Source organism: Motacilla alba, chromosome 8 (assembly GCF_015832195.1).
Source record: "Motacilla alba alba isolate MOTALB_02 chromosome 8, Motacilla_alba_V1.0_pri, whole genome shotgun sequence".
In the NCBI taxonomy this organism is placed as follows: Eukaryota; Metazoa; Chordata; class Aves; order Passeriformes; family Motacillidae; genus Motacilla; species Motacilla alba.
The window spans coordinates 27,970,189-27,988,080 of NC_052023.1; the positions used below are offsets into that span (position 1 = coordinate 27,970,189).

Consider the following 17,892-nt stretch of genomic DNA (forward strand, 5'->3'; position numbering starts at 1 on the left):
TTTTTGTTCCACTGTTTGTCTGTCTGACTGTCTCAGGGAAGGCAGAGTTTCTTTTTCTGAGTGATCTTCAAGCTGAAGGTACAGCAGGAAAAATAGAGTTAGCATGTGAATAACCAAACAGGACAATGCACACTGACAAACCTTCTCAACATTTTCTTTAAAACAATTTCTTTAAAACAATTTATTTCAGAAATGTGGCCTATTTTTGAGCAGAGCCACTCTCACCTAATAGTGGCCGTTGTACAAAAGGAATGGGGGCAATGGCAACCCATTCCCACCCAGGGTCACAGCTGGTGGAGCAAGTCCAGAGAAGGGCAGCAGGTGGTGAAGGGGCTGGAACACAGCTGAGGGAGCTGGGGTGTTTAGCCTGGAGAAAAGCCCCAGAGGGAACCTTATTGCTCCCTAGAACTGGCTGAGAAGGCATTGCAGCCAGCTGCTGGTCTGTGTAATTTGTCTCTTGCTCTTGATAATTATTCTTTCATCCCCAGCTCTTTGCTTCCTCTGTATAACCCTTGCTGTCCCTCACTCTCCTGAACAAGCAGGCTTACTGATTGATTTCTTGCCTCCCTCCAAATCTTGTCCTGAGGCCAAATCCTTTACTGGGATTACCCAGATTCCTGGTTCTCAATGCCTCCACTTAGCATAAACTTCCAGTGGTTCAGGAACTGGGATCCCAGCTCTCCCAACTTGCAGACTTAAGGATTTTTGTCTTCCCAGTTAAAATATCTCTCGCCTAAAAAATATTTTACACCAGAGCAGTCTTAGGAGTTTAAGTCTCATTTGATTTTTCTCTGTGGTACAGCTATGAGCAAAGCTGCCTCCTGCCTGAGAACATCTTTCTTATTTTAGCCATGTCCATCTTCTAAGAGCATAAAGGAAAACCCAAGCACCACATGCCATGTTTCACCCTTAGCAATGTTAAGAGGTTATTCCTTATCCTTACCCTTTGTAGACCTGTAAAAGAAGTTTCAGGCCAGTCTATTTGATGAACTTCACATGGGACAAAGAACCCCAGTGAATCTGGTCAACTGTGCTCCAGGAAGATGAAATCAGATGGAAACAGATACGGAAAGGTGCATTACTGGGACAAGCAGGAGAATTGAACTGTCTCACAGGAGAAGAATGAAAGACCAGTTTGTCTCCAAGATGAAAGCAGAGAGGAGCTATGACTGCCCTCTGAATACAGAGAGGTAGCCTGGTGAGGAAAAAAAAATATTTTAGCATAATGGTTGTATTTACAAAAGAAAAAATGTATAGAAGCAGCCAGTGAACAAATTCAGACTGAAAACCAGAATAAGGCTTCACAAACTGTTGTTTTCTGCAGTCTCCCAGTAGAATTTTTTGCCCTCTCTATTCTTCTATACTTTGAAGATAGAGCTTTGTATATTTATGAGATTATTTTAAATTGTTGTCTTCATTAATGGAACACCAGAAATTATGACCTAAGGTGCCCTTTTAGTCCCACATATTACTAAAAAATATTATTGGCAGCAAAATACTAATACTTTCTGTAATTCCTTAGCTTTGCATCTCCTTGTTTCTACACATTATAGCAGAAGAACAGAAATGTTAATCATCATCCTGATTTTTTTTCATTTTTTTCTTATTTAGAGAACATCTTTTGTACCAGAGTGGACCAAAAGCCCTTCGTGCATTCTGCTCATGAGACTAACTTCAGCATCTTACAGCTGGGGAGAAAACTTTCAGCATCTGCCTTGGCATCAAATCCTTTGTGCCTGATTCAGTCCCAGGTTTGAGCTTTGGCAAAAGGAAATAAACACCATACAAAATCCAACCAATATTTATCTGTGGAGCTTCTGGCCGGGCAGAGCGTAAACAGCTACAATTTGAATTTTTTAACAGTGTCATGCCAGAGAAGTCAGTCCAGCTGTGAGGACAGAGGTGACACTAAATTAGGCAACTCATAATTTATGGCTGGCTCTGTTAATTTCTCAGTGTTTACCCTGTGTCTAATCCCAGTGGTTCTTCTATTTACCCACCTTAGAACTGTGACCATACGTTGATTTATTTTGCTTTTTTAAAAGCGGTATTATCATTGTTACATCATAGTTCCATTAACTCCTGTGAAACTATGAGAGGGAAGGTTGAGGACCTGTGCCTATTTTTTCTTAAAATCATCAGATGATATACATTTATTTCAAAGCAAAATTCCAGCTAGTGCCACACATGCATTTTTAAAATTTCTCCCTGATAGCCTGTTATCTGAATGAAGCAGACATGAACATCTCTTCCAGATTTTTCAGGACTGATGGATATTTTTGAAGTCAGTCTTAGCAGCCACAGAACTATGCTAAAACCCAGGAATATTCTAGCACACACAATAAAGGGATGGATGCAGTCGGATTGCTTTTGCATTTTATGCGGTGCTGCTCACAATCCACAAAACCACAAAGAAGCTATGAGGAGCTCTCATCACTGCACAACATTTCTGAGCAGTCAGCGACTGCTCAGTCTATGCAAGCTGAAAATATTTCAGCTACGCAGCAGGTTAATAGAATTGTTGTGATATTTGTACTGGGGCAATGAAAATAAGTTCACTAACCAAAGTTAGGCACAGCCACTTCTTCCCATAGAAACCAGCTGGTTGTAGTTCTCTGTACTTCCTCTGCTTGGAACTTAATAGTGTCTGGAAGGAAACTCTGATATTTCACTGAAATGTCATAGGAGAAAAAGTGATATTAGTATTGAAACAAATGCATCAGCTGCCTGTGCAAGTGTGCTGGCTATTCATAATAAACAGCCTGAAGCAGACAAAATGAAATATGTAGTAGAGATGGGCTGGAAATTGCACATAGAATTGGTGCTAAACTTTTTGTGAATCTGGACCCAGCTGACATTGCTGGACCCAGCTGACACACACAGTTACAGCTTCAGTTCAGTCCTAGATGGGACTGGACCTCCAGAGTCACTCAGGTCCTTACTTGCTCAGTTAATTGCAGGGTATCTTTGTCTGTCAGGCCTGTGGCTTCACCTTCCAGTAACTGTTGAGGACTGGGCTATGGATTTCTGAGTCCTCTGCCTTTGATGACATGGGAGAGCTGAAACTCTAGAAAGGGGAATGTGGATCTGACTGAACGTTCCCAACTTTGCCAATATTACTTGCTAAGGACTCCATATTTATTAAATATTTAAATCTCCAGAACTTTTAGGCTCACAGCTTGACTTTTACTGATGCTCGCTTTTTGTTCTCTGTCTTTAGGCATTAGTTTCACTGAATTATCTTCCTTCATGAAAAGCTATTGGCTGTTGTGGGCCATAAGACCTGTCATTTTTTGTTCATCTGACTTGGATGCTAATCACAAAAGACAGTCTAAAGCAATGCTACATATTCAAACCATTGCTTCATTACCCTGAGTAACCATTTCCATTTACATATGTTCCTAAAAGGGCTGCCTTGTACTCACCTGAGCACAAAGTGAGAAAAGCTCACACTCTCCAGTGGATGTGCTGGTGTTTCCCAGCAGTTCAGTGTGTTAATGCTCCTCAGCACTTGGCCTCTGTTAATTCCATTCCATTCCATGCAGAGATTTGCTTGGGTAGTGGTGGCTTGTACAAGGTAACACCAGCGGAAAAAAAAATTAATGTTCTGCTTCCCCAAGCAGACGAAGCCCGTGGGGACTTGGGTGCATCCCTTATGTTGGGAGAAGCCAACGTGATCCAAGCACTGCTGGCATCCTAAGAACATGGAAATGCCTGTCCCATGGGGATGCAAATACACCTTAATCACAGCACTACGTAAATGCCCACCTTCGCACAGCACTGCACAGCATGGGCAACTCACAAAATAATTGATATTTTTCCATGTGAATAACTCCGTGTGCCTTCAGTATGCCACAGAGTTGTTTTGCATAAGAAAATGAGCTGTTATTTTCCACCCAAGCAAACTGTGCCCTTCAGGTGAAATGTTTTGATTTCAAGAACAAGCTGTCAAAATATTTTACAGTGCTCTGGGCTTCTCATATTCACGATTTCCAAGTACTGTACAATCACAAACCTCCATTGGAAAAGAACTGGAAGCAACTCTCAAGAAAATGTGCAACCAGGAAAAACTGGAATAGCATTAGCTGCAGAAATTTAAAATGAGGCCACTAAGCTGGTAAGAAACAAGAGTGCCTTCATTACGAGCAAATTTTATGGTGAAGAAATGAGAGTTCAGAGTTTTTAGGCTTCAGCCTTATGTTCTGTCCTGCTTGAAAACTCTCAAATGGCTGCTGTAGGATTCTGTTTCTTGCTAGTTAATTTTAGTTACCCTTCATGGAGAAGGCAATGGTAGAGGCTAGATTGTAAATCTGGGAGTCCAGATAATTTCCTGTAAAGTATAAGGGAGAATTAGGAGGGGGTTACACAAGCAGATTATATTTAGGAAAGGAGAGAGAAAAGCTTTGGTGTGAAACCAGAGGGAGCTTTTATGAGACCAGCCCTAAGTGATAAGAGCACAACAAATGGAAGATAGCAACACATTACCAAGGAGAAAAGTAAAAATGGAAGCGAGCTTGGGTGGTGGATAGAGGAAATACATTTTTTTCTTTGGCACAGAGCCACACAGGAGCTTAAAGGGCATTTGATTGAGGCATTTGACTAAAATGCAAAGAACAGAGCGGGATCTGGGATAGGCAGCTGAGAAAGGTGTAGGTTCATGAGTATATGAATCACTGATGAGAGGAAGATGATTTTCTGCATTTTTTTTCTCAGCTGAGGCCTTTGGCAGCATGTGTGGAAAGGAGAGGGAACTGCATTCAAAGCAGTAGCTATTTAAGGCAGGCTGAGCAGCTGGGGACAAAAGGAGAGGAAAATGATCTGCTGTTTGTGAGTCACTTAAAAGTTGTAGCATGTAAAAGCATGTAAGAGCCATCTTATTGATTGCCTGCTTCACTGGGAAATGGAAATCCGTCGTCTTCTGTGAGATTCTTTATCTTAGATTTCATTCTTGCTTCTTGTCAGTTGAAAAATCAATCAAGTTGTCTTTTGTTCTGTAACAAATCTTCAACCGGAAGAAGATATTTGGTCCCGTGTATTTCCACATCCCTCAAATTAAACAGGAACAGCACCAATTTAAAGCATCTAAGTAGACTGAAGTGTTGAAACAGGAGAAAAACCTTGGTGCCACACAAGTCAGCAGATTGTTTCCCTCATGCTTTGTGTCTTGAGACTTCACCTATGTGAGGAGTAAAGTGCAGTGTTTGGGTAGGGTAAATTATTGTGTTGACAGGAGGAATATTTTGGGAGTTCTTGCTGAACCCTGAATGGCACATATAAATATAAAAAGCTGCTACATAAAACAATCTCCAGTAATAGTACTTGCCCAACAGTGTATGTATTATTTGCATTAGGGTGACTCAACAAGAGGATTTACATAACTGTGGCATGGATTCTGCCAAAACTAAAGAAGCCTGACTGTGTTCTCTGGTACTACCCTAGGATTGGTGCTGTAAATACATCCGTGCAGGGCCAGTCCTGAGTCTGATCAATCCAGGAACACCATCACAGACTTGTTCTAAATCCATGCCTAGTTCATCTTCAGGACTGCAGCACTGCACTGAATAGTAGAGTGCTCATTTTCCCTCACTAAAAGGAGACTCTTCTAGAAAAAAAACCCATTGCCAGATAATTATGTCATTTTGGTTTATCTTTGCGTCCTTTGCCTTCCTTTCTCTGAGTTTATCTTGACTTTCTTTTTACAGTAGTTCCCATGGCACTGGTCTGCTGTAAATTCAGCTAGGGTTCATAATTATCTTTGGAAAACACACACACATAAACAGCTACCAGGAGTATCTTATTTGTTTGTTTTCATTATAAAACTCATAAGAGGGACTAGCACTGTCAGTACCGCAGACTGATGGGTTTGAGGAAGGCCTACCTCCCTGGAGACGAGCAAAATTTTCCATGTGTCTGTGAACTGAAATAAAGGGCACCTGCTGACTTCTATTTATCATTGCAGACCCTTCTGACTAGCAGCTGGGATTTTGCTAACATGAAAAAGTCTCACTCAGGGTACTATATGTGTAATTTGGTTGGATTTTGGAACAGTATTAAATATATGTACTTTTCTCATTTCTTTCCATCATGGCAATCCATCCAAGATACGGATTCTCCGCTGATATGAAGGGACATAATCACAACAGGGCAGAATTTAGCTGCAAGTGTGCAGGTTTTATGCCTGTGTGGCAACAAACCCAGTGCCAACACTCAGGTGGGGCTGTTCTCAAATCTCTTCCCTTCCTCCAACACGGATCCTCGTGCACGACACAGGAACATGCCTATTTTAAATATCTGAGAGCTGGCATTCAGACATTGTTGGTGGTGCTAGAGACTCCCTCACCACAGAATCCCCAAGGCTGGAAGAGACCTTCAAGATCTAATCCAACCATTAACCTTCCCCAACCACAGTCACCTGTAAGCCGTAGCCCCAAGCACCACAGCCAGAGACCTCTTGAATTCTTCCAGAGACGGTGACCCCACTGCCTCCCTGGGCAGCTCATTCCAATGCCTGACCATTCTTTCAGTGAAAAAAAAACCCCTTTGCCCGGGTCCTGACTGCTTTCAGTGTCATAAAGAGCCTGTGCCTGGTGTTTTGAGATCAGGGGAGGGTGATGAAGAAACCAGCGTGGATCATCATTACAAATGTGTTTCCTCTCTGTTCCCCAGGCAAAGGTAAGGGCATGGGGATGGCTCCTGGCTCACTGTGGCTCACAGCATCTCCACGTGAGTTTGGATCTCTGTGCACAGTAACAATTTGATTAATGTGGCAGTGATTACTTCTAGAGTTGAGCCCTAGGTGAAGTCTTCACATCTTCCTCATCAATGTACTGATGATAAATCAAATCCTGACAACTCTTTAAGCAGATCAGATTTATTGGAAGTTAATAAAGCAGACAGGGAAACCTGCAGATCCAGCAGTTCATATACACCCCAAATTAACAGTGAACATAAAGTCCCATCCTCAGGAACTGCACCTCTTCTCCTTCACCACTCCAGAAAGGGGAGGGAAAGGGAGAAAGGTTAAATTCCACAAGAAACAATGTAATATACAAGTCGTAGTTACAGATAAATCCTGCCGGCCCCTTCCTAAACTGAATCAATGTTAAAGATTTTAAGAACTGCCCCAAGCTTCAAGGTATGTCTGCATCAACTGTGAAAGAAAAAGACAGAATGACTGTGAGTGCTAACTGTAAAAAAATATGTCTGTCTTTGACAGTAAAGAAATAAAAAAGAAGATTTTTCCTTCCTCTTCTATAACCTATACAGAGGATATTCATGTCCAATGGAACTGAAAGTTGCCCTGCCTGAGTCGAAGAGCTGTTAATTTTCAGATACATTTTCAAAACAAAAGGCGGAAGAAAAATTAGAACAAAGTTTAGTCACAAAGTTGGTATACCACGGCTATTTATAAATAAAAGTAGAAATATTTTATATTTATATACATAGACATCACCTGGTATTTAAAGATACACATCGTGTTAAAATAGCATTCTTGTCCCTTTGCTGCTGCTCATTTAGTTGCAAAAAATTAGAATACATGTATTTGATGCCAAAGCTAATATATACATCATAACTTAAAAATAGACAATAGACCTGTGGAATAAGAAAAATGTACCCCCCAAAAATTAAATAGGTATTTTTACGTTCCTCTTAAAATAGGCAATGGCTACATTTTAATTATAGATTTAATTATGCAGTGTCTTTAGCTAAAATTCATGTAACTTTGCATTATACCTAATAATGTTCCTGCGTGTTTTACAGTATCAGAAAATACCACAAATTCTCTGTGCTTAGTGTAGGAAATACTGCAAAAACATAAATGTGTGCAAAGACTGGATACAGAGATTCTAGCTGTGATGAAACTCTGGCCTAAATGGTACAGGCCCAGGATATGTGTTGGTAATGTCAAATGGCACTATATAAAGACATTTCTAAGCAGGAAAATATTTTTTTCCCCCAGATCTGATCACAGCCTTTACCTGAATTTAAAAAAAAAAATTGCTATATGAAAACTCTATGAAAATTCCTATATGAAAACATGCTATGACTTGCTAATACGTCGCCTACTTTTCCATGAAAGTGAGATTCTGCTCCAGAGCTCTGACCTGCTGTAAGAGAATTTTCTTTTGCTTCACCACTTAGTTACACCTGCTGAGGGGTTGGGGGTTAAAACACACCCCGGCTGCTGCGGGAGCTGGGGCTGAGGAGGGCTGAGCTGGGCTGTCCCCACACGGGGTGAGGAGGGCTGGGCTGGGCTGTCCCCACACCGGGCTGAGGAGGGCTGAGCTGGGCTGGCCCCACACGGGCAGTGAGGAGGGCTGAGCTGGGCTGTCCCCACACGGGGCAGTGAGGAGGGCTGAGCTGGGCTGTCCCCACACGGGGGTGAGGAGGGCTGAGCTGGGCTGTCCCCACACGGGCAGTGAGGAGGGCTGAGCTGGGCTGTCCCCACACGGGGTGAGGAGGGCTGAGCTGGGCTGTCCCCACACGGGGTGAGGAGGGCTGAGCTGGGCTGGCACCACACGGGCGGTGAGGAGGGCTGAGCTGGGCTGTCCCCACACGGGGTGAGGAGGGCTGGGCTGGGCTGGCACCACACGGGGCTGAGGAGGGCTGGGCTGGGCTGGCACCACACGGGCTGAGGAGGGCTGAGGAGGGCTGAGGAGGGCTGGCTGGGCTGGCACCACACGGGGTGAGCCGGGCTGAGGAGGGCTGGGCTGGGCTGAGGAGGGCTGAGCTGGGCCCCACACGGGCAGTGAGGAGGGCTGAGCTGGGCTGGCACCACACGGGCGGTGAGGAGGGCTGAGCTGGGCTGTCCCCACACGGGGCTGAGGAGGGCTGAGCTGGGCTGGCACCACACGGGCAGTGAGGAGGGCTGAGGAGGGCTGAGCTGGGGGCTGGCACCACACGGGGCTGAGGAGGGCTGAGCTGGGCTGGAACCACACGGGCTGAGGAGGGCTGAGCTGGGCTGTCCCCACACGTGGCTGAGCTGGGCTGTCCCCACACGGGCAGTGAGGAGGCCTGAGCTGGGCTGGCACCACGCGGGCCTGAGGAGGGCTGAGCTGGGCTGGCACCACACGGACAGTGAGGAGGGCTGAGCTGGGCTGTCCCCACACGGGCAGTGAGGAGGGCTGAGCTGGGTTGGCACCACACCGGGCTGAGGAGGGCTGAGCTGGGCTGTCCCCACACGGGGCTGAGGAGGGCTGAGCTGGGCTGTCCCCACACGGGCAGTGAGGAGGGCTGAGCTGGGCTGTCCCCACACGGGGCTGAGGAGGGCTGAGCTGGGCTGTCACCACACGGGCAGTGAGGAGAGCTGAGCTGGGCTGTCCCCACACGGGGCTGAGGAGGGCTGGGCTGGGCTGTCACCACACGGTGAGGTCCGGCCGCACCCCCTGGAAGTCGCTGACGGTGAAGGAGCGGGAGCGGCGGCGCAGCGGGGCGCGGGCCGCGGGCCGGCCCTGCAGCAGGCGCAGGTAGGGAGCGGAGCGCAGGAAGCGCGGGTAGCTGTCCTGCTCCATCAGCCGGTACACCGTGCTCTGCGCCGCGTCGAAGGTGCTGCGCAGGGGCTGCCCCATGCTCTGGCTCGTGACTTCCTTGGTGTGAAAGTCCAGATTCACCTGGAGGACGAGGAAAGGGGTATTTGTTTAATGTACGTTCGTGCATATCCAGTGTTATCTATAGCATTGATACTGTACACTGGGAAAAGACTTTTCTGATAAGAGTGATGCCTTAAGTTTGAGCCTTCATATTTTCCAGACTCTGTACTGCATTAATGTATAACTCTGAACTTCATATAAAGTGTTAGCAACTTCTCTTCACACCTCAGTTAGACAAAACAATCCTTTTCCAGCCCCAGAACCAAGGGCACCCTTGCAGCTCCAGGCCCAAAAAGTGCAAACAGCAGGGAATGGAGGAGAGCAGACTGGGAGGATGGGACTGCATCACCTGGAGCTGGAACTGGACAATGAACCCCAATGTGGAAATGGACCAAAACTGATAAAAGTGTGAAAACTCATGACCCAGGGTCCATCTTGGGTGGAGCCACAGCCGGGCTCTTGCACTGCCCAAGGTGTATCCTGTGAAGGCCTTTAATAAATCCCTACTTGATTCCTTTAATAAATCCCTACTTTATTCCTTTAACTCTGCCCAGCCTCTGTTCTAGTAGCCTCTCAAGGCATCAGGAGAACCTTGAACCCCCCACACAACAGGATATTTACACCGCAGCATTGGTGTGTTCACCTTCAGTGGTGGCTCTCAGAAAGTCTCCACAAATGTATCATTGGTACCATGGAAAACTGGGGAAACAAGGAAAACTCTGATATTTGACTAAAAGTAACTTTCTTATAGTCACAGCTTCCCAGCTTGGCAATACAGGACTATTACAGATCTCCCCTGCTCTCATGTAGGATTAAAGTAGAACTTGTTCTTACGAGATTACATTAGTGAATAGTTAAAATTTCTGGTTTCTGTGTAGTTTGTGTAATAGGAAGGTGAGAAAATTCTATTTAATTTTTTTTTTAATTTAAATGGATCTCTGGCGGCTTTAGATTGGGAAAGCATATCAGAATGACTATTTACTCCATGTGCTGCTGCATTCACCCTGGGAAAGGTTTAATAGTACAAGAATTTTATTGAAGTGACAGGCACTGGCTCAAGCACGTTATTTTGAAAAATAAGGTAGAATATATTAAAAAAATTGTTGACCCAATCAAAAAGTGACTTCAATAACGTTTTTCTTTTCCTCCCTGAGAGGTGCCTGTTATTTCCATACAACTAGTTGGAACAAATAGTCCAGATCTAAGAGCTGAAGGGCAATTAGTGATCAGAGAAGGGTCCACTCATCCAAAATTTTATGATGCCATCAAACTGTAGGCTGAGAAATTTGTGCATAAAAGAGTTCTGCTGGACGAGGAGTCAGAGGAGATGTGCAAGCTCCTCAGCTGAACCCAAGGGAGGAAGTCACACCAAAGCCAAGTGTCCAAGGTGAACCACAGCATCCACCCTGGCTGCACCAAGCTCAAGCATGGCAGAGAAAGAAGTTGTTATGTTACTATGACTTCCCTGCCCTGCCCTCTCCTCCGCTTTCTCCTGCTTATCTCTGCTTCAATCAGTCTCATGCACTGACAGTGTCAGCACTTGTTACCTGTCCTGGGCTGCTTCTCCCCAAAGGCACACAGCAGGGGAAGGAATGGAAAGGGACACTAGTCCTTCAAGGTTGGCATTTCCTAGGAGAAGCAGATCTGAATCCTAATTGCTTTCACTAAAATGATAATTACGCCTTTTTCACCCTCGTTACAAGGAAGCAGAAGTTAGTGTTTAACTTCTCCTACTCTGGCAAATAAAAAAATACAGGTATTGGCAAGTGACATATTTGATCTAGTCAAATGTGATAGAATTAAAGGAAACCATAAGTCAAAAAGACCTATTCAAGGTGATTTCACTGAAAAGTTGATGATCTCCCAACCTGTTCATCTCCTTCTTAGGGCAGGCAAAAAAATATTTCTTTTGTTCATTTATGAACCCTTTCTAACACACTTCAGTAAAATGAAGAAGTTGGAAATATGAAAACTTTTTTCATTCTTAGGATACTAAAAAAAGGCCATAGTGTTGGTGAGGATTGTCATATCAACATCATTTTGTGCTGACAGTAACACACTAAGGATGTACAATTGGAGGTGGAGGGGTGGAAAAGGGAGAGGGAGTCAATCAAGACAAGTCCATGCTCCTTCCAGAGTTTTGACTTTTATGAAAGTCTTCTTGTATCAGGGATTAGCAGGATTAGCTCTTGAAGCTGCTTCTGGGCATGCACTTCTTAAAAGAGAGTTTCACCAGATGCATTTGTGTCAATCAAACACTGTGTATAATGAGGAAGGTCTTTACCTCTTTTGGAGCATCTTTCTGTATGAAGGTTTCAAAAATGGTCTTGGCTTTTGGCAGGAGTTCATGTGCACTTTTGCTTTTCTTGTAATCCTCGCAGGCTATCCAGAACTCGATGTTCTCCTCACTGAACTCAGTTTTCAGAAACTTTGTGAAGGCATCCAGCCCAGCTACAAAAAGGGAAAGTTGAATTGCATTTAAAAAAATACATCCTTATCAGACTGTTACTCTTTCAAAGAGTCTGTGCAAGGTAGTAAAATATGTTTTGCTCCCTTGGAATAATACCAAATGACAGATAATTATCCTAGAATACATAAATGCTTTAAAATAAGCGCAGTTTCTCCATTATGATCCTGCAACTCTCCTGACAGAATTCTCAGCATCAGTAAAAAAATGCTACCAAGATCTCATAAATTTAGGAAAAACATTAAGCAAAACATGTGGGAGTATGTGGAAGTGGTGGACTTTATTCCAGCTGAATATCAATTCAGGTTGATCAAAAGACTGTTTGAATCTTTGCTCATAAGTAAACTACTCTTCAGCAGCAATTTACAATGGAAGGCTTTCAGCATCTCTATAACTGGCTTTATCCTGCTGTTGTTATGCTGAGGATATTTTCTTTGCCAAGCATGCTTCATCTGTGGAAGTAATACAACTGTGTGGATGTGAACTGTTCAAGGAACAGGTTTGAAAAGCCCACAGTGGCCACCACTGAAGCTGAAACAAACGTGTGCCCCTCCAAAATGAAGGCAGGAACATATGTGCATTTGATAATTATGGGAGCAGCAGGGCCTCTCAAATGATGGCCAGCTTGGATTCAATCACTGGCTTAGAAACAGTCAGGAGTGACAAAGCCTTCTCTTAAGTACATGGAGCATATTCAGTCAGGAATATTTGAGCAATATTACAGCTAAATGTTCCTGTTTACTGAAGGGACTCTTTGCTGTCTGCTAGATTACTTTGTTCAATAAAACACCAAACACAAAAATGATTTTAAACTGTTTTCACAAGTTGGCAGCAAGCTGTAGCCGAAGAAGACAGGGAACACGCGCTGCCATAAATGACCCATCATACCTAGTTTAGGTAACTGGCATGTCTATTCAAGGGCATAACTGGATTTTATAGTTTTCCATCCTTTACCATCAATTTTCCATTCTAACAGTCTGCATGGAGAGAGAAAAAACTACTGACCTTTCTCAGAAAGTAGTTTGTCAAAAGACTCTCCCCATTTCACTGCTTCTTCAGGAGACACACTGCTTAAGAAACAGAAAGGAGTTTTGAAGAATTGCTCATACTGTGCATTTAGGAAGCTGTGTAACACACATTATCTGTCACCATTGTGGCTCAGCACTGTTCCACAAAGCCCTTGATTAGATCACCTCACTTTGGGAGATCATTCTTTTAGGGGCTTCAGGAGCATTTGCTTTAACTCACTCTTGACATTTTTTCCTGCAGAGTTATACTTCTTTTCTCTTTTTATGAAAGCATCAGAGCAGAGGCTTTTCTGTGGTATTTGTGTTGTCCTACTCATCTTTAAGGGAACTGAGACCATGTAGCATGGTAAAACTCTTAAGGGAAGCAGGTCTTGCCAGCTATTTAAACTTGAGATAGTCATGCAGAGATGTAGTTTTGAATATGCTCACTCTGAGGCTGTTACCACAATCTGCTTTTAATGAAATATGCAGAATTCTGTTGCCTGAAGACAAAACTGTGGCAATACGGTTTAGGTGTCAGTCTTACAGGGCAATAGCACGTGTAGTCTGGTTTGTTTACCACAAACATTTCAAATGCCATGTTATTCTGAGACACTGTGCCTCATTTATAAAGCTCCTCATGTTCTTCATCAAGTGTGTCAAGTTGCACGTGTTTCACTTCAATTTTGAAAAATCTGCCCTAGGAAACAGCGAAGAAAGAAAAAAAAAACAGTTTTTATCAGTCGCTTTGTGGATGTGAATGTTTAGAACCTTTTTTATTCCAGCACAAATACAGGACACTGAAAGTATCAGTAAGTGACTGGCCTGGGATTAGTTGATCAGATCAACTTCTTATGGACCAAACGTTTCTGGAATATGATCCCACTTCCTCATCAAGGCTTGCTGTTCTGTTTCCTGATTTACACAGTTTGGGCTCCCTCGGCAGGGAGCAGGCACGTGAAGTTTAGATGAAAGGAAAGGAAATTCCAATCTCTTTGGTAAGGAATTTAAGCCAACAATGACTCTGGGTTTGCACAAAACTTGAAAGGAGGTGTTTCTTGGTTTGTTTTTTGGTTTTTTTTTAAATTTTAATAGGTGTCACATGTTTCATACCTGAAGTAATTTCTTGAAGGAATGAAAATTTTAACTAGGGAGAAGAAAACAGTTGGTGAGGAGAGGTACAAAGGCTGAGAAATGAAATTCAGGAAAGCAGGGGATTCTGGACTCAGGGAAAATGAGACCTCACTCCCTTAAAGCATTCATTAGTTATGAGAATTACAGAAAGTGCAGTGAACTCTGTCAGCTGCAGGCTCCTGTACCTACAGAAGATATTTTGGTCATAGTGAAAGATAAAGCCTAATGACTTTAGACCACATATTCAGTTCACAAAGGCATGAAATGCTGGAGAGGATCTTTGCTCGGTTTGGAAACTCCTACTGTGAGTTTCAGCATCTGCAATACCCGGGAGCCTCACAGACCCCCAACACCTGAGTGCAGCAGTGAGCTTGTACAATAATAGACAGAAACCAAGACTTGTTCAACTTTGCCACTTTCTAACTATGAGAAGAAACTAATTTAAACTAAAGGATAGACATTTAAACTAAAAAGGAACTTTTAAATGAACAGATTAATTAACTTTTCTACTATTACCCCAATTTCCATCTGCAGTGTTTTATTAAAATTTCTTTCTACTTATTTTAGTGACTCTGTGTGAAAAATGGAAATCATAAAAGCAAAGTAAATCACTTAATAAATTTCAAACTATTATTTCACTTTATTATTTGAAAAAGAGTAAATTTGTTTGGTCGGTTTTTTCCATTTTTGACAAATATAATTGTCACTTTAATCCAAATGTAAGACCAGCAAAAATCTACAAGTTTCTCTTCCATACAAGAACAGTCAAATCTCTGTTAGTCAGGCACCAGCTGGGAGTACCATGGTAAAAGACAGCTGTCTGAATGAGGAAATGATGTTAAAAGGGGGAAATTCTTCAGAGAATTGTTACTGCTCTGAAAGTGCCGTCTGGCAGATTGTAAGAATGCAGTGAATGGCTGTACTTTGTATTCAATACCTGGGGTAGATGAGCCCCCCAGCACTGTCTGCCTCTACTTTCTCTTTACAGATGCAACCTTAGAATGGTTTGACGTGTCTGCAACCAGGATCTCTCAAAATGTGAGCAGTAAACACGGCCTGGCTTCTCAGATGCGCCGGTGGGAGTGTTTAGATACCCCCTCCCCAGCCACTTTTCCACGGGTTCTGGAAGCAGAGCTTGGGCCCTTAGGTGACCTCTACCATGTGCTCATTAATTAGCGCATTAATGGCTTGTAGAAGCAGCTCTGGTCAAAGCAGGCGGCTTGTCCAGAAAGTGGGAACTGCTGGCACAAGAGAGCAGCCTATGGTAAGCACTGAAGTGTTCTGGAGGGGTTTGTGGTGGAAAGAAAGGGCCGATACATTTTTTAGGCCACAGTGTTGTAGAATTCTGCATATTCCTTCTTCTCAGTCAGGACCTACAAATGCAATTCTTAATATAGCAGTGACATCTTGGTACTCCACTGAAGTGAGGAATTAAACTCTTCTGGAATTCAGTATACCCATGATTGTACCCTGCATCTTTGTGGTAAATACTAGGGACAATACTACCAGAGTGTATGAATTTTGGAGACAAGAGTGCTCAACCAATTACTGCAGTTACTGAGGAACTCTGCATTCACTATTTAACCCAGCTATGGCATATGTACATCACAGAAGTCTTTGGAAAACCTGCTTTGCCAGGAGCTGTATGATTTTCCTGCCAGCTGCATTTCTGAGTGGATTGTTGCTCTGTACAGTCAGTGGACTCATACCAAGGCTGCTGGCACAAGTTTTAAACCTCTCTGCAAATGTATGGGGACCAAGTGGTGTGAAAACACTGCTGATTACCTCAGTGCATACCAGGTAATTCTGTAGTGTTTGCATGCTTGGGTTACGCTGATAAATTTTCAAAGTGTTACTCTGCCCAGTCTGAATGCACACACATGGGTACAGGAAACATCCCAAGTCACACAGGTGCTTCTTGGAAGGAATCCCCAACCGACCCAGTCTTTTACAATGTTTACCTTGCTGCTTTTGTCAAGTTTCCAGGTTTGTCAAGGTGATCACTTTCATGGAACTCAGGTTTCTGCAGGAGCAGGCTCAGCCTATTTCTCTTCTGCTTAACTCTACGACAGAATTGGAGTAGCTTTTCAAGAAACATTGTAGAAAGTTGGTTTTTCCCTCTCAAGCATTCTCTGCTTCTGCATTATACAGCTCCCTATTTTCATGTACAGTAATGTTGGTGCTACTTCTTCTACATATATTGTTCACATTAATGTTTTTTTTCTCCAGAGATTAGCACATATTTTGTACTGGTAAAGAAAAATGGAAATCCTTTAATTTTCAGCATCCTTTTAACTTATTTTAAAGATGAGGGGCCAAACTTCCCATTAGAGAATGTAAACAGTTGGCTCAGGGTTTTCTACTTTTAATGTTTCACAAAGAAAAAAGGAAGTATTGCTTCCTGTCATTTGAAATTTTTGAAAAAAAGCTTTCCCGGACCATATTCAGGCTTTAGAGAAGCATTTCTCAGAACTTCTTGCAACCTCTCTTTCTTGGTATTTTTGGATCATTAATTTGGTTTGTTTCTTGTGCTCAAAAAAATAAAAAGAGAGTTCTTTGAGACAACTCTTCTTAAAGAGTTAATATTTTACACATACAATTTCTAGGATTGCAGGTCATGAATTCTCCTATATATGTCAAAAATGAAATTAGCTGTGCCCTAAATTCACCCCCACAAGCTATGCAAAAAGAATCCTCCATGTAAACAGAACACGCAGAAGGTTGTCATGACCTGAACACTTACCCAGGCTTGCTTGCCTTGTGTGGCTCTTCCTTAATCGCTGATTTCATGACTTTGTAATAGGGTTTATCCTTTGAAGCAGAAATGTTGAGCTGGGGGAATAAAAGAAGTGGGTTCTCCATCTTCCTCTAGAGAAGCTTCCGGCAAGGTTCCCTTTGCTCCCTCGCCCCTGGTGCGTTCTGCCTCGGACTCTCACATGCTGTAGCAGCCTGGACCGCCCTGGCCAGCCCCAGCCCTGTGTCCAGAGGAGGTGGTGGCAGGAGGTGGCTCTGTACTGCCCACGCCGGGCTCTAAGGGCAGCTCTGGTTGTGCCCTCGTCCCTTGGGGAAATGACACTGCAGCTCTGCAGGGCTCACACTGCAAACCGCAGCGCAGAACCGCGGCTGCTCCGCGCAGCTCAGCTCCTGCTCGGGGTAGGGTGACACCAGCCCGTGCTGCCAAACACCTGTACATGCCCTAGGCTCCTGAAATTACCCTTAATGGCAGTAAGGTCACATGAAATAACATACAGCCTTCTCTTCAGCCCCCAGGGGCACCCCGTCCGCCCTTAAGCTGCCCTCTGCAGCCTCAGTGCCATGCGCTGCACACAGCTTCATCCACAGCACCCTGACTTCAAACTCAGAGTTTCTCAGCGGCTCCTCCAAGCTTTGGCTGATCAATCATTTTGCAAGAAGATTTTTTTTTTTTTCTTTTTGCACCATTCTTCAGAAATTACAACCTCCCACTTCTAATTTCCAGTTCTTCCACTAAATGCTCCCTCTTTCGCTTCTCTGTCTGTGGATTTATTTTTACTTGCAAAGAAAAATTACTTTCTCCCACCCAGGGTAGAAAGTCTTTAGTTCAGAAAAAAAAAAAATCTGTGGTTTTTAACATTTTATTTTGTTACTAAATAACCCAAAACTTCTCATTTCAGTTTGCATAAGGTAAAAATGTATTAATCTTTGAGGTTCATCA

The 17,892-nt window shown here is 43.5% G+C and overlaps 1 protein-coding gene across 2 annotated transcripts; it reads right to left on the reverse strand.

Moving 5' to 3' along the window:
- Positions 1 to 9,231: 9,231 nt before the first annotated feature.
- Positions 9,232 to 17,559, reverse strand: LOC119704176 (regulator of G-protein signaling 18-like). 2 transcript variants are annotated; one of them, XM_038144985.1, is made up of 5 exons: positions 16,942 to 17,559; positions 16,160 to 16,261; positions 13,063 to 13,127; positions 11,875 to 12,041; positions 9,232 to 9,611 (listed from the first exon to the last, which is right to left on the reverse strand). In XM_038144985.1, the coding sequence occupies exons 1-5, from the start codon at positions 17,058 to 17,060 to the stop codon at positions 9,357 to 9,359; spliced, it is 708 nt and encodes a 235-aa protein (XP_038000913.1). In that variant the 5' UTR covers positions 17,061 to 17,559; the 3' UTR covers positions 9,232 to 9,356. The 2 variants fall into 2 exon arrangements, with proteins under 2 accessions (XP_038000913.1, XP_038000914.1); XM_038144986.1 differs by having other exon boundaries at positions 13,063 to 13,124; positions 16,942 to 17,374.
- Between the last annotated feature and the right edge of the window lie 333 nt (positions 17,560 to 17,892).